Source organism: Pleurodeles waltl, chromosome 6 (genome assembly GCF_031143425.1).
Source record: "Pleurodeles waltl isolate 20211129_DDA chromosome 6, aPleWal1.hap1.20221129, whole genome shotgun sequence".
NCBI classification, from domain to species: domain Eukaryota; kingdom Metazoa; phylum Chordata; class Amphibia; order Caudata; family Salamandridae; genus Pleurodeles; species Pleurodeles waltl.
In genome coordinates, this window is record NC_090445.1 from 1,217,674,986 (window position 1) to 1,217,694,954 (window position 19,969).

At 43.2% G+C, this 19,969-nt stretch overlaps 1 protein-coding gene across 1 annotated transcript in view; it reads left to right on the top strand.

Moving 5' to 3' along the window:
* HK1 (hexokinase 1) overlaps positions 1-12,499 on the top strand; it is a 1,372,133-nt gene extending 1,359,634 nt beyond the window's left edge. Inside the window, exon 18 of the mRNA XM_069240524.1 lies at positions 11,110-12,499. Within this exon, the coding sequence (XP_069096625.1) occupies positions 11,110-11,260 (151 nt within the window). The 3' untranslated portion in view covers positions 11,261-12,499. The remainder of the gene's footprint in view (positions 1-11,109) is intronic.
* Positions 12,500-19,969: the final 7,470 nt, after the last annotated feature.

The window sequence follows — 19,969 nt, forward strand, 5'->3', positions numbered from 1 at the left end:
CACAAACAAAGCCATCATTGTCCCCCTGCCCAAACCAGGGCGGCCACTTACAGACGTTCGCTCATACCGCCCACTATCCATGCTTAACATTGACTACAAAATCTTGAGCAGCGCCCTAGCCACCAGGCTGCTGCCCCACATGGAACACCTGATACACAATGATCAAACCGGCTTTATACCAAACCGTAATACAGCCACTAATATCAGGAGACTCATTAACATAATACACTCCAAATCACCGGCCATCAACACAGCAGCAGTCATAGTTGTAGATATCAAAAAGGCATTTGACAGCCTCAGATGGGACTACCTGGAAGTAGTGATGAAGAAGATGGGACTAGGACAGGGATTTATTAAATGGGTGAAATTATTATACTCAACCCCAACTGCACGCGTCCGCACGGGCAAAATAATATCCCAAGCATACAGGATAGGAAGAGGTACAAGGCAAGGCTGCTCGCTATCGCCCCTACTCTTTGGCGATAGCGAGCAGCCAAGTGGCGATAGAGCCACTTGCACACATGGCTAGATCAGGATCATACTTTGAGGGACTTGTGATAGGTAATCAGACACACAAGATAGCGCTCTATGCAGATGATATGCTGATATTTCTAGGCGATCCCAACACCGAACTACAGGGAGCGATGACACCACTGGAGCTTTTCGGCAATATTTTCGGTCTATGTGTTAATTGGCAAAAATCCCATCTATACCCACTACAACAGGGATTACCCCAGATCGCCAACGGACGGGGACAAAATTGGTCCCAAACCACGTTTCGGTACCTGGGCTTCCACATATACCATGATATGGGAGATTTATTAGAGGGAAATATTAACAGAGCGATCCAGAAGCTGAAAACGGACGTCCAGTTCTGGAAAACATTACCCTTATCAGAGACAGGTAGAGTAGCCCTGGTGAAAATGGTAACCCTGCCTAGACTGTTATACAGCTTCTCAATGCTGCCTATAATAATCCCTTGATCAATCTTCAAAGAGATCGACACGATTAGAAACTAACTTCATATGGGGAGCGAGCCGCCATAGATTAGCCCTACACAAACTCCAAAGGCCGACGATAAAAGGGGGTCTGGCAGCCCCAGACATAGAACTGTACTACCTAGTGGGGCAACTTCAGTGGTTAGCTAGGAAATGGCACTCAATTCTTTCCACAGAGGCAGACACGTGTTACCGAGATCCCTCGACCACAGGTATTATGAGAGTACTTCTAACACCATGAAGGGGGCGTAAGACAGAACCCCTAGAACTGCAAGTATTGAGCCATTGCTGGAATTGAAGTTTACAACGCATGCAACAAACTATACACCTATACTCCCCAAATCTACCCCTAGCCAGTCTACCTGCAATACCAGGGGGCTGCAATATCGGGAAAATTACAAAACTTGAGAGGGCGGGCATTGGGATGCCCTCCACACATGCCGGATGTCACAGCATATGCACAATAGGTGGGGACAAGAAGATGGTGTCAACGCTTTATAAATCACTACAAAAAGACACATTGCACTCCCTAGACAGATTAAAGTCCCAATGGCAGGAAGACATCCAGGAAGACATAGACGACAACCTATGGGAAAAAATAGTAACTCATACATATAGTTTCCCGAAATGCTTGACTCAAACTGATCAATCTATACATACTCCACAGAGCATACCTAAGCCCGCAAAGATAGCCTCTATTTACCCCGGTGCGAACAGTCTATGTCCTCGTTGCACAGCACCAGAAGCAGGCCTACTCCACATGCTATGGACTTGCAGCACAGTGAAACACTATTGGGAGGAAATATTGAATACCCCCACAACACTATCAAACAGAAGACTCTCACCTACTCCAACAGCAATAATACTAGGGGGTTTCTCTAGACCACATAAGAAAAAAAACGTGAACAAGTTTATAGATCTAGCGCTGATACTGGCCAAACGAGAGATCACAATGCAATGGAAAGACCCCAAGGGCCCACAGACTCTTAAGATGGAAAGAAGCAATGATTAAATGGGCTGGAGCTGAGGGAGAGACATTGCACCAGGAAGTGGCAAAGGGGGCGGGAAACCCAGAGGGTGCTCAGGGTTGGTATGATTTGCTTGATCGCCTGAAAAACCCACGTGAGGACAAAGAGGACCGAAGTTCAGCATCGGACACAGACTCTGTGGAAGACTAAGCACAGAAACGCAAACACACACCGATCACACCAACCTAATCAAACTGGAAACAAGGGGGGAAGCGACCAAGAAGATATGTAACAACATCCAAGAAAAGACATTATGGGGGGAAACAAACTAATTAATAAAACTGGAGTGGGGACAAAAGGGGAGTTCAAGGGTGGGGGGAAAATAGGGACAAGTTGTGAACGTTTTTTCTATTTGCAAGAAAACTAATAAAAACAATTAAAAAAAAAAAGTTCAGTTTTAGTCAGTTGTCTATTTGATAAATTACTGATGGTGTTGGTTAACATATTCTTATTCATTGTCCTATGTGTGGACCTTTCCTGCCTCTTCTGACAGTGGTCATTTTTACGTTTCCTTCTTTCTTTTTGGTAGCTTTTTTCCTTCCACACAAATCTATGCCTCGCCCTCTTGTTCTGTTCCCCTTTGCTGGTTGCTGACTCATCTTCTGCCCCTGTCTCAGAAGGTGGGATTCATTTAAAAAAAGTTACCCCTCTGTTTTCACCTGTGCGGACATCCCCCGTTTTCGAAGTGTCGGTATCCTCAGTTATCTCCAACCCTACATGTGGTTCTGATTTCTCTGTGGCTTCCTTCTGACTTGCTGGAATCCCTGCAGATATGGGCACATTTCTTATTAAAGGCTAGAATTCAGCCTGATTCATAGTCCTGAAGGTTACAATCAAATTTCCTCTGTTTTGATATAAATTTCCATTTGTTCCAATCTCATTTCCATTTTTGCCTTACACGTAACAATCAGGTCTTACACATTGATTCCATCACTCTCTTTATGTGCTTTATCCCAGTCTGCTGTGGCATATTTAATTAAAATGTGCATCACGATGTGAGGCTCTGTGCCTATTCCTCCACCATCATAGGGTCAGGGTCCTATAAATAGATATATATATATATTTTTTCCACTGAAAAAAACAAAGCTTATAGAGACCTATTTAGGTTCTGAATTTACTCGTACAAAACCATAGAAATTCACCTGTTATAGTTAGAGTTATCTAATAGTAACTGTAACTCGTGCCCTAAGGTAACTATAATTTGCGCCCCCACCATGCACAGATCTATATTTTTACTGCAAATGTTACAGTGACTTTATCAATAATGTTATCAAAGATGTCATATGTGCTGTAATTTGTGGGATAATTAGCAATGCATGGCTTACTGAAAGCTAGCTTTCTGCCAAATTTGATGTAATTCCATCCAGTGGTTCGGGCTGTAGTGTCTAAATGATCTACGGAAATTAACATGGGAAATGCAACTTTTTTGACCTCCTTCCCTTCCTTTTTCTCGGCCTCCACTTTACGGATCACCCCAAAACTTTCCATGCACAACAAGATTCACTGGGGCACTTTTTGGGGGAAAATGTGGTGAAGATTCATCAAACAACGCCAAGCATATAGGTAAGTAAAAAATGCTTTTTCTATGGAAAGTAGGTCCTAGATACAACTTCCTACCGGCGACCACCAGTAGGCAATATATATGACCTACTGCCAATTGCCAGTAGGTAGTTATAGTTAGACCACTTATTTCCACAGATGGAGAATTTTTTGTTTTGACAACAAGTTTGGCGCCGTTTGACAAATCTTCATGAAATTAAAAAAAAAAATACGACACACACTTTAGCTGGTATCTTAAAAGTTTTGGGGTGTTCTGTCAAACGCAGTGGAGAAAAAGGGGGGAGGGGGTCTGAAAACACTTTTTCTCCATTCTCTGTCTATCGAGATTTAGCATGTTTTAGACATGGCGACAGCCCCAACCACTGAACGGAATTACACCATATTTGGCAGGAAGGTAGATCTTGGTCTGCAGATTGTTCTTTATGTGAGTTGGTGTAAATCTGTTCAGTAGATTTGGAGTTATTTAAGGTTTAAAAAATATGTAGATATATGGACGCGGATCTTCCGCTGATCCACCCATGGTGGATCCGTGGTTCTGGGGGAGGAGCAAACCACTGATTGGCTGGTCGCAACCTGACAGAAAAGTTGCGGCTCCCATTTTGTTCGTTGCATCGACTGGAGGGTGGGAAAAAAGCAGAGCAAAACCACATAAGGGGTCAGGATACAGGTATCCTGACCCAATCTGACACATAGAGAGGTCCCTTGGGGACCCCTCAGTGTCGAAAAATTGCCCTTTTTTTTTTCAATCTGCGGATCATCCACGAGGCTCAGTGCAGCCCCCTGTGTAAATCCAAAGTGCATCCAGAGATCCAGAGAAAATCTGAATAAAAAACTAGAAACATCCTCAGCCTTGAACCTAAGACTGCAGATGGCCAAAGGCCATGCACAGCTCGGATTTGGGTGCATGTGGGAGGGTTGGCTGCAGACCCTGACCATAGTCCAGGCCCTGCTGCCAACCCCCATGGTGCTCGGCCAAAGGCGGCTGTTGTTATATTAACGTGTGTTAAAAAAAAATAGAAATTCACTGAAAGAAACCAAAGCTTATGAGGACGTTATAGTTAAGTTGACATTTTATATATATATATATATATATATATATATATATATATATATATATAGAGAGAGAGAGAGAGAGAGAGAGAGAGAAAGAGTCTAAAGTGCACTACTGTGCCTCGTTTAAACATAAAAATAGATACAGAGAGGGTTTCTCAAATTTGCTAAAATCACTGATACCAACACCAAGATTTTTCAGAAGCCTTTTATTCTTAGTTAATGGATGCCACAATCTGACACCCCACTCTGAAAAGGGTACCAGCTCCAGACTCCAATGCAGTTCACGATCTGCTTCTTTTATGGGCCGACCCGTGTCTTGGACACATTCCGATATTGAAGGGCACGCTCAGGGGTGTGATATCTGTGAACAATTGGTGTTATCACATTAAAAATATTGTCCCTGCCTTGTCCTTTAAAGCTAGGTGGGTCGTGAAAGTTTGTAGTTCTTAAAATTGGGTTGTGGTTCTTGAACGTTTGGAAAGTACTGGTCTAAGTTTTTGTTGTTGTGTCTACTAACTGTAATGCACATTTGCATAGCAATTTAAAGTTAAACCATAAAAAAACAGCAAAAAAAGGCAGATAGAACGTCACACTATACCGTGCTTATTTTTTTAAATGCCAAGTTGTGATAAATTCACCTTCCCCCCTTCCACTGAAATCATGTATAAAAATCCTGTGGGTGAGTAACAGGATGTAATGACCACAATAAAAAAGTATGGACTCAGAGTACTGGAATTACTGGTAAGTAATTTAAACATTAGGTGACCAAGGGGTTACTGGTGTGAAGTTCTCTGTTACCTCCTAGATAAGAGATTCAAACATTCCTCCCTCCTCCCTACTGGGCTGCTCCTACGAATAAAGGGCATGCTACCAGTGGAAATAGAGGTTTAAAATCCCGAAGCCAAGTTACATGAATGACACGTTGTAAATGCAGGTAGCTTCAGTGCTGGGACACAAGGTGACACATCTCAATCTTCTTTCGCTTTGGGTAAGGGAAAAGAAGTGCTTTCTCTAAAACAAATAGTGGGAAGACAGTGCGCCTCGGTCACCTCCCACTTGTATCTTGGGTCTAAACCAAGATACCTTAGAATGCAGGAATATTTAGTAAGCATTGTAGAATTTAGGTATACACACTTTTAAAAGGTCCTATTGATTGCACTGTTTCGTATTGTAGAGTATAGCCCAAACACTTTAGGACAATTTCAGAAGAGGTTGTGAAATGATTATCAGTGAAAGCAGTTTTTTAGGTTCTTGTCATTCATAGAGAGATAGCTCGGGCGTATTAACCACAGGACGCTTGCCACAGGTGTGCCGAAGACGGCAGGAGCCTTTTAAATCTACACCGCGCTCCCGCTTCGCGTGACGTGCGCGGGCCAAGGGCAGGCCCGGCCTTCGCCCGTCATCACCAGGAAGAGACTGGGCTGGGCCCCCCCCTTTCAACTTTGCCATCAGGGGCCCGTGGGTAAGACTCATATATGGAGAGCTGTTGATGTTAGGGAGGAGAGGAGGAGCCAGCACCATTTTGGATATTTAGGTCTTTTTCTTACTTGGCCCTTGTTGTGCATTGCTGCCGCATACATGCATTAGGAGACGGCGAGAAATTATAGCACCACAATTTTAGGGTATCTGTTCCAGTAAGTTGTGACTGGAAATATAAAAATATAAAACATAGTTTTTCACTCCCATCTAGCACTAGGCATAGGATCTCGTTAAGAATTATTTGGTGTTTTTCCTCTTGATAAAAGATCAGTCCGCTTTTGATGGGGAAACTTAAAGGAGACTGTGGGGGAAGGGATCCCACTCAGGAGACACCGCCCCCCCCCACCCCCCCACCAGGCTGATAACCAGCTACTTAACCTCAGTGATGGGTGCTATTGAGTCAGAGATAGGGAGAGTGGAAGCCACCTTAGAGTCATCCCTCGAGAAGATAGGGAAGGGTGGGGGGGAGGAAAGGATACCTCTTGCAAAATATCCATCAGACAAGAACAAGAAATCCTTGTGTAATAACGGACAAGGAATCTCAAATTGATTTAATCACTCCTACGACCCCATAGGGCCCACCCTCAAAGAAAAGTAGGCAAATGATTTCCCCCCACACCGTACCATCCTCCTCAGCTTCAGCCCGGTCTCCCATAAATGGTCACAAGGTCGAAAAGGACTCAGTAGGAATAGAGAAAAAAAGGGGAAACGTTTATCTAATTTACTGAAAAAAACTACAGGAAAACAGTAAAAAGACAGAAAGGTCTTGGACTCCTCTAATAATTGTCTTTCCCAGATTGAGGACCAACTCAGGGACATAAAAAAGTTATGTTCTCTGGTTTTGGAGAAAGTGGCCGTTCTCGAGGGAAAGGTCGAATTTATATCAATAACGACAGCAAATCCCACACTCTCGAGGGCTGAACCTCAGAACACCCACACTGCTGTTGCATGCTCACCCGTCCCGGCAATTCACCAACATCAAAATCGTAGGCTGATTCCCACCCAAATCTTAGCCCCAATCCCCCGAATCCAGAGGCAATACAAAATCTCACAAATGCACAGCCTCAGTGAGGTATAAATAAATGGGAGGGTTCAGTGGGCCAGATGACTGAGAACTCAATCAGCTTGTCCAAGGATCCTGTTGGCATGTGCTCCTTATATTTTAATTCTAGAAAATGCTCCTATATTAGGAAACAGTCACCATGAGTCTCATGCTTCACTGTTAAATAAAGTGACGCACTGGGTTGGAAAGTACTCGGGATGGAGGGTAGACTTCCACCGAGACATTTTAACTGTAAGAAGGGTCCCCTGGATCGGCCCATCCCCTAAAGCCTCTCAGGGGGACTGTATTATTATAAATTTCAGGAGTCCCTGGATAGTTAATGATCTGCATCATATTTTTTCAACTATAAGGCTACCTGTAGTCTTATAGAAGAGTACAACGCTTATCCATGTTTATCTCCCCAACACTAAACTCATGTCACTTTGACTTAATTTATTTAAGAAAAGAGAATTCTGGCGATTTTGGTGTCTCCAATTCTTTTGCAGTTCAAGGGAGCTCTCGACACACATAACACATGCTGTATGATAGCCTCAGGGATCATCTCTTGGAATGTGGCAGGCTTAAAATCAAAAATTGGAAACCCCGATTGGCTGGAGTTAGTGACGGAAAATCTCCTCATCTGCTGCCAGGAGACCTGGCTTGTAGAGTCCCCGCATATTAATGGATATACCACATATAGTGTCCCGGCAATCAAGACCTCTGTAGGCAGGGCTAAGGGAGGCCTGGCCACTTTCGTATCAGTAACGGCTAGGGGGGTAGATGTGCGTGTCGTGGGCACATCCCCCTTTTTTCTGGCCTTGTTATTGAAACTAGCAGAGCCATTTGATATATTACTGATTAGGTATTATAATAACACCTTTGATAATTCAGACACTAGTGTGGTTGGTGGTTTGGAGATAATAATATATAAGACAGCAAACACCAGCAAAAAGGACTTAAGAATAATTTGGGTCAGTGACTTTAATGCTCATCTGTGTGAGCCAGAATATTTGGACTGTTGTGGACTTTTGGATCAAAATGTTAGTCCCATCCAGCATTTCAAGCACTCTCCATACGGGAATGCTCTTAACTCCCTGATAACAGCCAATTCTCTTCTGTTCCCCATACCAGCTGTTAGAGGGGTACCAACGTTTATAAGAGGAGATGTTTATACTACTATTGATTTTATCATCTACTCTAGAGAATTATCTTCCCTTGTTGGGCAGTTTAGGGTGACTCCAACTTGTGTTAGCAATCATAATCCTTTACCTATTGAAATATATTTGGATCTGAAGAGTGACTCGAGAAGAGAGAAGCGACACCCTGTTATGAAGTTTTCAGCCCAAAAAGGCCTTACAATTAAATGGGGAAAAGTAGATAGTAAAAGTTTTTTTAAAGATCTAATGGTGAAAAGATGGTCAGATGTTATGATAACCTTGGACGAAGATAGGTCCCCCCATGAAATTGTCTGCGCATTCTCCTCTTTGACAAAATATATGGCTGAGAAATTTCAGTCCTCTGGCACTAATAAAGCACACGGTCCGAGATGGTTCAATCATGCATGTACTGCATCCTTAAATAATTTAAAGAAAACAACCAACGCATCCCCCCTAGACCGACAAGCTGTTAAAGTTGCCAGGAAAAATTACAAGGAAGTCCTTGTCAAGAGGAAAGCTGAATTAAGTGAGTCTGCCTGGGAGGAATTGATGGAAGCTAGCAAAACCAAAGATACAACTGCGTTTTAGCGTGTGGTCAACTCTCCATTGTTCAATGACAAGCATGAGATGTCTATGGACACTGTTATTTTACAAAACTTTTTGCAACAGAGATTAATCCTCAACTAGACAAGACAAACTGTTCAAAGACAAGAGGAATGGATCAGTCTAGCGTGGCCTTCAGTAATGTCATAAGTGTGGATGATGTAAAACAAACTATACAAGATTTCCCTTCTGAGAAAGTCCCGGGCCCAGATAAAATCCCTGCTAATTTATATAAAGCGCTTCCAGATTTTTGGGGGCCATTGCTTACCAACGTTTTGAAATCTGCTGTGACAGGCCCATTAGTAGACACCTGGAGAGAGGCGATTATCGTCCCGATTTTTAAGAAGGGGGACAGGGCAGATCATTCATGCTATCGGCCAATTTCTTTACTGGACAGCTCAGTCAAAAGTTTAGGCTGAGTGATTTTAAATAAGTTGGAAAATTGGGCGACTGAATTTCACTCTCTTTCAGAAGTCCAATTTGGCTTTCGGCCCGGTGTGGGCACAGTAGAACAAACTCCTAACTTGACTCTTATTGTACAAAAATATACTAAAGCCAAAATGCTACATCTAGCATTTATGGATCTGTCCTGTGCCTTTGATACAGTTAACAGAGAGAAACTGTGGATGGTCATGTTGAAAATGGGTGTGGACAAAGATATAATTATTTTACGTAGTAGACTCCACGCCTGTACAGTGGCTCGGGTTCGCTATTCTTGGGAGGGGGTTTAACAGAGAAGTTTTCCTCATTAAAGGGGGGTTAGACAGGGCTGCATGCTGGCCCCTTTTCTTTTTCTTTTATATATCAATGGGATCGAGAAACTTCTCTGTGAATCGGGGAAGGATTTTCCAATTATTAATAATTTCCCAATTCCTGTATTACTGTATGCAGACGACGCTGTACACATTTCTAGGACAGCAAATGGCCTCCAGATTTTATTGAATGCTCTTAACACATTTATGGGGAACCTTGGACTCCAAATAAATAGATCCAAGACATATGTGATGAAGACTGGGCCCAAGCTAGCAAAACCAAAAAAAACATTTTAGATGGGCATGAGATACTCAAGGTCCCACATTTTACGTATTTGGGGGTCCCCATTGATGTAGATTTTAACTGGAATTGTTTTGTAAATATACGCTCAATACAATTTCAAAAAGCTATAGAAGCAGTTTTTAGGTTCGCGAAAAGACTCCGACACAAACCTGTCAAAGAAATGATGATTGTTTTCTCCACCAAATGTCTTTCTATTGCGACATTTGGAGCTGGGGGTTTGGGGATACGCAGAATGTTCGAGCCTTCAGATTGTAGAAAACACGTTTTTAAGAAGGCTATTAGCAGTCCCCCAATCTACATCAACAATGTTCTGCCATAAAGAAGTAGGCTTGAGACATATATCTAGTTACATTAAGCTTCAACCCGTATTGTTATGGTTAAAAATCTGGACAAAGCCAGAAGCTTCTCTTTGCAGAAAGGTGATTCAGGACTGTCTCCTTCTATCACGATCTTCGGATATACCTTGGCTCAGATATGTCCACTTCTCCCTATTATCTTTAGGGCTAGGAGAATTTTTTCTCAAACTGGACATTTTAACAAAACGGGACATTAAAAAGGTAAAATATATATAATGGCAGAAATGCCGTGACCCGGAGTCAATCCCGGGTACAAGTAGAGCACAGGTGAGAAACCAGTTGCAGCAAATGTATCCAAAGTTATATTTGACTACTATTAGTCTTGAGCGACAAAGGTTCCTACTTACGAGGTTACGCCTAAACACATTACACTACTTGGTAGCATTTCCAGTGCGAGGAACTTGGTTCAAGAATCTTCCCCCATGTTGCTGTGACTGAAAGACACCCCAGAGCACATTGCACTTTATGCTTTTTTGCACTCCTTATGTTGTCCCGAGAAAAAGGTTTTTACGCCCATTATTTTTATCAAAAAGTATTAGAACTAGCCAGCTTGCTTATTTATACATACATAATTTGGGAAATGTGGATATAATTCAGGCCTGGTTAAATTTTATATATGCTGCTTATAGAATTCGAAATATGTATTAATAATGTATTTAGTAATTTCATGACCAAAAAACTTGTAAGTTTTATTTATTGGATGTCTTATATAGTCTTTTTTGTACCGAATAAAGTAAATTGATGATGATGATGACATATATGTAATCATTTGTTTAGTTTTTCAGGAGTAATGCACGAAACTGTGAAAGCACTTGCCCCAAAATGCAACGTGACATTCCTTCTCTCAGAAGATGGCAGTGGGAAAGGTGCAGCCCTCATCACAGCTGTTGGGTGTAGACTTCGCGAAGCCGAGCAGAACAGCATCTGAAGAACTATTCGTTTTTTCAATTCTCAACATTTTCTCAATGAGTCATAACGTTCTGTGCTAAGGTGGTTAAATTGAAAATATAATGTTGAATTCAAATAGGTAACTAACAGCGTATAGAATTTGAATGCTAAAGAGGAAGAAATATGTTAGTGGCATTTACCATACCCTTTCTGCATGATTTTCAAATTAACTGCGCTCCTCTTCCTCCCACGCGTGTCCACCGTAGACAACAGTGTAATGCAGATAATGTGCAATTCAATTTCTGGCAGTTTCCTGCAAATCTAAACTCACAGAATTTAGGCAGATATTTGCACATATTTCAGTTTAGTAACTTGCACGTGTTCAAAAGAGAATACATGAGTGTTTAGAACACGTTCCATTTGTAGGTCACTGAACTGTTGATAATATTTGTCAGAATACATTATTTACGAGAGTGTTAAATGATGCAATTAAATTATGATGATATTTGCCGCCTCACTTATTTGTATTTGATATTTATTTTCAGTGGAGGCATTTTAGTGTTTAAATGTATATTAATAAAAGAAATAGTGCAAGTTTGAAAAAGAACAAATCCAGTCAGTCTTTTGTTGTAACACCTGTAGCCGTACCATGAATTGGTGCGTCCTGCTCCTATTTTTATGCGTTTTACATTACCCAAGGTGCATGCATATAACTTGAAATTTCTCTGAGTTAATGCTTAAACTGCAGATCCCAAGCATTAAGCGATTACTGCTCACATTTTAAAAAAAGCAATGCATCTTTTCATCAAAACACTTCTCAATGAGTGCTCTTCCATAAAAATTAAAACAGACACAATTTGATTTTGTTAATAAAATCTTGCAGTTCCTATGTATGGACTCAAGCTATTTTAGCTTTAGTTGTATGTTAACGCTGTTCATACATAGTTTGCAGTACCCCGCCCCCACCCCCCCCCCCCCCAAAAAAAAAAGTCATGATAACTCTTGCATTCTTTTTCATATTTGGTTGGAGTTGTGTTGAATGTACGTGTACGATTTGTCTCGGCGAAAGGGTTTTGAATATTGCACTACAATAATTTAGATTTAATTTTTCAATATTTGCGAATGTGATTACACGTTACGTGATACCTTTTAGCCTTTAGAATCCAACCAAGACTGTTTTTTCTTTGATGGAAAATATGTTTTTGTGGACATAGTTAGAAGTATACTATTGTTATAAGTGATAATTGTGAAAATATTAAATTTCCCCTAACTGGTTATATTTTGTTGTTTTGTGTTTCTTCTTTAATATTTAGAAGACTTGTTATTATTGACTGACGTATTTCACCTTCAACATCCTTCGTTGTTTGCTTTTCACAGATTGTTGCTTATGATAAATGACACAGAAATCAGTACTTTTTAAAGAGAAATGCAATATTTAAAGGAAAGCAACCTTCACATTTCTGTTAATTAGCTTTTATTAGACAGTGGCCACCCTTTCTATATAGTGGAATTTACTGTTCTAATTTTCCTCAACTAATCAGTGTAATCTTGAGATGTCTGGGGGCCCTGGACAAGTTATATTTCGGGAGGCCCTGGGCAGAACACATCTGATTTTTATTACCAATTTCCTCCAGTCAATTTCCTCAACTCAAGCATGCATGAAGTCAAACAATTTTAAGATACATGTTAAACTTTAACAAGATCACAGAAAAAAAGTTGAAATACGCCCTGCCCAGGTCCCCCAAAACCATTAAGTAGACCTTGGGTAGAGAAACAGAGGGCCCGATTACCACCTTGGCGGATGGGATACACCATAACAAACGTGACAGATATCCCGCCTGCTGTTTTATAAGTTCCATAGGATAAAATGGAACTTGTAATGCGGCAACAGGATAACCGTCACGTTTGTAACGGAGTATCCCATCAGCCAAGGTCATAATCAGGTCTAAAGGCAAAGGCAGGTATAGCACGAGAGGGGTTTATATGTAAACGGTAAATGGAGTCAAATATAGAGAATGTTAATTTTCCCAGAGAGCCCCTTAGAAGGAGGGTCCTGGGCTATTGCCTACTTTGCCCCTTCCTTTAAAACGTTTCTACAACTAATATTATTTGTCACAGCTACACTAAGTAGAACCTGCAGGATCACTGAAAATGACTGGCAGTGCTGGACCAAATTACGCATAATTGTTGGCTCAATTGTGTTACAACAAAGAACACACAATGCTGCATTTTATAAAAAAGGCTCTGCTAATCAAGCACAGGTGTTCCCATGCACCCACCCATGGATTTCAGTGCAAATCCCTATCCTCAATGAATAGTAAACAGGGATTTTATGCCAAAATGATGTGCCTCCCTGATGCAGGTGTAAGGACAAATATTTTTATGTTTCCCTCTCTTTGCATGTGTGCTGCATTATACAGCACACATACAAACAAGAAAATGCCTCAAGGGATAGTTTTTGTACTGGAAGGGACTCCACAAGAAATAGGCTTACCACAGTGCAGACACCTTTGCACTATGATGTAAGGGTGTCTGCTTTGGTGCATGGCAAATTAGAGTGCATTAGCACAGGGTGCGAGCAGACCAGCACTGTATCGTAGTAGATATGGTGCTGTTCTGCTCTCTCCTGTTCACGCAACGGAACGCAGCACAGCATCTTTGCTGGCTATACCGTGTTGCATTATTTCTTTGTAAATCTAAGCCTTAGTCCCTTTTTTAGCCCCTTTGTTGCCAGGCCTCAGGTGCCAGGCCTTTGTCTGTCTATTTGGGGCAGTTCCCGCTTAGGCCCTCATAACTTTTTGTCCACATAATCTACCCACGCCAAATTTGCGTCCTTTTTTTCCAACATCCTAGGGATTCCAGAGGTACCTGTAGGAGGGTGGCCTGGGTGGTAGTTGGTACCTTGGGTACTTACATCTTATACCAGGTCCAGTTATCCCTTATTAGTGAAGTAGTAGTGTTCTAGCAGCTTAGGCTGATAGAGGTAGCTAGAGCAGAGCAGCTTAGGCTGAACTAGGAGACATGCAAAGCTCATGCAATACCACTTATAGTTACACAGTACATATACACAAGTAAGGACAATACTCAGGCCCGTATTTATACTCCGTTTGCGCCGAATTTGCGTCGTTTTTTTCGACGCAAATTCGACGCTAAACTAACGCCAACTAACGCCATATTTATACTATGGCGTTAGAGGCGTCTAGCGCCAAAGTTCCCGGAATGTGCGTCATTTTTTAGCGTGAACCCCTTCCTTGCGTTAATGATATGCAAGGGAGGCGTTCCCGTCTTAAAAAATGACTCCCAGGCCTTTACGTGGTATTTATACTCCCGGGCAAAAGAGACGCCCGGGAGTGGGCGTGGCTAAAAACGGCGCATTTGCGCCGCTTTTTAACGCCTGGGTCAGGCATGGCGTTAAGGGACAAGTGGGCTCAAAATGAGCCCAGAGTGCCCTCCCCTGCCCCCAGGGACCCCCCCTGCCACCCTTGCCCACCCCAGGAGGACACCCAAGGACGGAGGGACCCATCCCATGGACATTAAGGTAAGTTCAGGTAAGTATTTTTTTTTAAATTTTTTGTGGCATAGGGGGGCCTGATTTGTGCCCCCCTACATGCCACTATGCCCAATGACCATGCCCAGGGGACAGAAGTCCCCTGGGCATGGCCATTGGGCAAGGGGGCATGACTCCTATCTTTACAATGATAGGAGTCATGTTGATGGGGGATGGGCGTCGAAAAAAAATGGCGCAAGTCGGGTTACGACGATTTTTTCGACGTAACCTGACTTGCCCCATTTTAAGACGCCCATACGCCATTTTCCCCCTACGCCGGCGCTGTCTGGTCTACGTGGTTTTTTCCCACGCAAACCAGGCAGCGCCGGTCTGATTGCGCCGTCTAACGCCATTCCATAAATACGGCGCCCGCATGGCGCTTCAGAATGGCGTTAGACGGCGCAAAAATTTTTGACGCTAAACTGCGTTAGCGCAGTTTAGCGTCAAAAAGTATAAATATGGGCCTCAGTGTTACCAAAAATAAAGGTCGTTTATTTGGGTGACACAGTACCAGAAATATCTGAGAGGCAATACCCCCTTCCGGAGGTAAGTATTATACACAATATATACAATAAACACCAAAATAAGTTAAGTAATTAGACATATGATAGTGTAAATAATAGGAAATGCTACAGAATGCAATGGGAGAAAATAGGTCTAGGGGCAACACAAACCATATACTAAGAAAGTATAATACAAATCACAAATTTCCCCCTAGTCAAGGGTAGTGTGTGCAGAATCACTGGGAGAGTAAGAATACAGTAACGGTAAGTAAATTACCCCATCCCAGAGCCCAGAAAAGCAGGAGTAAGGTACTGCAAGTTTCCTTAGGACACGCTACACCTCGTGAGTGGGATTATTGCAAGAACCAACCAAGTCTGCAAACAACAAACAGTGGATTCCTAGACCTGAAGACCTGCAAAAGAAGCACACCAAGTCCAGAAGTCGAAAGAAGTTCCAGGAAGGACAGGAGCCCCTGCCAACCCAGAAGAAGGTGCAAAAGAAGAGTCACTGGTTGGACGAAGACTGCAGAAATGCACCTTAGGAAGATGCCAGCGGATTCCTGCATGATGCAAAGGATGTCCCACCTTGTGAAGTTGGATGCAGACGGGTTTTGGTGCTGGATTCCTCTAACAAGCCTTGGTTCCGGCAAAGTCGCGTTTTGTGTCAACTAGGCGCTATCTGGACCCAGGAGGGACCTGGGAGCCTCAACTCTGTGTGAGGAGGAAGAGGGGGCTCTCAGCATTCCAGAGAGCCCTCAGAGCACTAGATTGCACCAAGGGGAGTCCCAGCACATGGGGACAAAGGAGGTGCAAAATGCGGTTGGTACCGCACTACAAAGGAAGGTCCCATGCCGCCGGAGAACAAGTCAGCGAGTTGGGCATCGCAGGATAGAGTGCTGGGGACCTGGACCAGGCCGTGCAGGAAGGAATTTTGCAAATAGTGCACCAAGGCCCCCGGAGGTGAAGAAGACGCGGTGCACAGGGGTACTGTCATTCTGGGGGAAGGCAAGGTCTTACCTCCTCCAAATTGTGACAGCAGGACCTCAAGACAGTCTGTGTCGATGGGGTCTACCCTCTGTGTTCAAAGGAGCATGCTCGTCACCAGGAGAGGAGTCCAAGAGAACCGGTCATCGATTTAGAAGGTGCCTGCATGAGCAGGGGAGTGACTCCATCTCCCTACAGGAGATTTCTTCGGTCCTTCTGGTGCAGGGTGAAGACAGGGAGTCCTCAGAGCGTGCACACAGTGGAAACTGTTGCAGTTGCTGGCTGGAGCTGAAGTTGCAGAGGAAAAGTATCCCTTGTGGATACTTTGTTGCTGTTACAGCGGTTCCTGGAGCAGGCTGCGGTTGATCCAAGGTCAGATGATGAAGTAGTAGTTGCAGAGGATCCTGCTGTAAACCTGCAAGTAGAATCTGCAGAGAACCCACAGGAGAGACCCTAAGTAGCCCTGGGAGGGGGATTGGCTACCTTGTCAGGTAAGGACCTATCAGGAGGGGTCTCTGACGTCACCTGCTGGCACTGGCCACTCTGAGGCCTCCAGAGTGCTGCCACACCAGCAAAGCAAGATGTCTGAAGTCTGGGACACACTGGAGGAGCTCTGGGCACCACCCCTTGGGTGGTGATGGACAGGGGAGCGGTCACTCCCCTTTCCTTTGTCCAGTTTTGCCCCAGAGCAGGGAGAAAGGGTCCCTGAACCGGTGTAGACTGGATTATGCAAGGAGGGCACCATCTGTGCCCTTCAAAGCATTTCCAGAGGCTGGGGGAGGCTACCCCACCCCAGCCTGTTAAACCTATTTCCAAAGGAAGAGGGTGTAACAACCTCCTCCCAAAGGAAATGTTTTGTTCTGCCTTCCTGGGACCGAGCTGCTCAGACTACAGGAGGGCAGAACCCTGTCTGTGAGGTGACAGCAGCTGTAGTTGCAGTGCAAGCCTCAGAGAGCTGGTTTGTCAGTACGGGCGGTCCATAGTGGAGCTCCCAGGATACATGGAATTTGGGGACAATTCCATGATCTTCGACAACTTACATGGCCATATTTAGAGTTGCCATTGTGAAGCGATATATAATTATTGACCTATATGTAGTGCATGCGTGTAATGGCGTCCCCGCACACACAAAGTCCCGGGAATTGGCCCTGAACTATGTGGGGGCACCTTTGCTAGTGCACGGGTGCCCTCACACTTAGTAACTTTGCACCTAACCTTCACTAAGTGAAGGTTAGACATATAGGTCACTTATAAGTTACTTAAGTGCAGTGCAATGGCTGTGAAATAATGTGTGCACTATTTCACGGAGGCTGCAATGGCAGGCCTGTGGAAGGGTTTGTCTGAGCTCCTTATCGGTGGCAAAAGAAATGCTGCAGCCCATATGGATCTCCTGGAACCCCAATGCCCTCAGTACCCAGGTACCATATGCTAGGGACTTATAAAGGGGGTCCAGTGTACCAATTGAAATTGGTAAATGAAGTCACTAGCCCATAGTGACAAATTTAAAAACAGAGAGCATAAGCACTGAGGTTCTGATTAGCAGAGACTCAGTGACACAGTCAAACATTATACACACCACACACATTAGGCCATAAACTATGAGCACTGGGGTCATGACCAACAGGATCCAAGTGAGACAGGCAAAAACATACTGACATACAGGTAAAAATGGGGGTAACATGCCAAGAAAGATGGTACTTTCCTACAGTACCCAGACTTTGTAAGTTCCCCTGAAGGAGACCAAGAAATTAGCAAAAAATACAGTGACATTTTTTTTTTTAAAGGGCGGCAGAAGAAGGCTTGTGGTTTGTTACCTGAAAATGGCGTCAACAAAGAGTTTGTGGTGCTAAAATCACCAGCTTCCAGGAACAGGCAGACTTGAATCAGAAAACCCACTTCTGTCTTAGTGACAGAAATGGGTTTGAAACCAATGCTGGATTTCAGAAAGCTAAACATTTCTGAAAAGTAGACAATTATGAATACAGCAAGGGGTCATTTGTGTAGATCCTACAAGGGTTTCCTACAGAAAATAACAGCTGAAATGAAATAATATTGAAATTGAGGTACAAAAACAGCAATTTTTCTCCACATTTTACTCTGTAACTTTTTCCTGCAATGTCAGATTTTTTAAAGCAATATACTGTTATGTCTGCTGGACTCTTCTGGTTGTGGAGTATACAGGGAGTGCAGAATTATTAGGCAAGTTGTATTTTTGAGGATTAATTTTATTATTGAACAACAACCATGTTCTCAATGAACCCAAAAAACTCATTAATATCAAAGCTGAATATTTTTGGAAGTAGTTTTTAGTTTGTTTTTAGTTTTAGCTATGTTAGGGGGATATCTGTGTGTGCAGGTGACTATTACTGTGCATAATTATTAGGCAACTTAACAAAAAAAAAATATATACCCATTTCAATTATTTATTATTACCAGTGAAACCAATATAACATCTCAACATTCACAAATATAAATTTCTGACATTCAAAAACAAAACAAAAACAAATCAGTGACCAATATAGCCACCTTTCTTTGCAAGGACACTCAAAAGCCTGCCATCCATGGATTCTGTCAGTGTTTTGATCTGTTCACCATCAACATTGCGTGCAGCAGCAACCACAGCCTCCCAGACACTGTTCAGAGAGGTGTACTGTTTTCCCTCCTTGTAAATCTCACATTTGATGATGGACCACAGGTTCTCAATGGGGTTCAGATCAGGTGAACAAGGAGGCCATGTCATTAGATTTCCTTCTTTTATACCCTTTCTTGCCAGCCACGCTGTGGAGTACTTGGACGCGTGTGATGGAGCATTGTCCTGCATGAAAATCATGTTTTTCTTGAAGGATGCAGACTTCTTCCTGTACCACTGCTTGAAGAAGGTGTCTTCCAGGAACTGGCAGTAGGACTGGGAGTTGAGCTTGACTCCATCCTCAACCCGAAAAGGCCCCACAAGCTCATCTTTGATGATACCAGCCCAAACCAGTACTCCACCTCCACCTTGCTGGCGTCTGAGTCGGACTGGAGCTCTCTGCCCTTTACCAATCCAGCCACGGGCCCATCCATCTGGCCCATCAAGACTCACTCTCATTTCATCAGTCCATAAAACCTTAGAAAAATCAGTCTTGAGATATTTCTTGGCCCAGTCTTGACGTTTCAGCTTGTGTGTCTTGTTCAGTGGTGGTCGTCTTTCAGCCTTTCTTACCTTGGCCATGTCTCTGAGTATTGCACACCTTGTGCTTTTGGGCACTCCAGTGATGTTGCAGCTCTGAAATATGGCCAAACTGGTGGCAAGTGGCATCGTGGCAGCTGCACGCTTCACTTTTCTCAGTTCATGGGCAGTTATTTTGCGCCTTGGTTTTTCCACACGCTTCTTGCGACCCTGTTGACTATTTTGAATGAAACGCTTGATTGTTCGATGATCACGCTTCAGAAGCTTTGCAATTTTAAGAGTGCTGCATCCCTCTGCAAGATATCTCACTATTTTTGACTTTTCGGAGCCTGTCAAGTCCTTCTTTTGACCCATTTTGCCAAAGGAAAGGAAGTTGCCTAATAATTATGCACACCTGATATAGGGTGTTGATGTCATTAGACCACACCCCTTCTCATTACAGAGATGCACATCACCTAATATGCTTAATTGGTAGTAGGCTTTCGAGCCTATACAGCTTGGAGTAAGACAACATGCATAAAGAGGATGATGTGGTCAAAATACTCA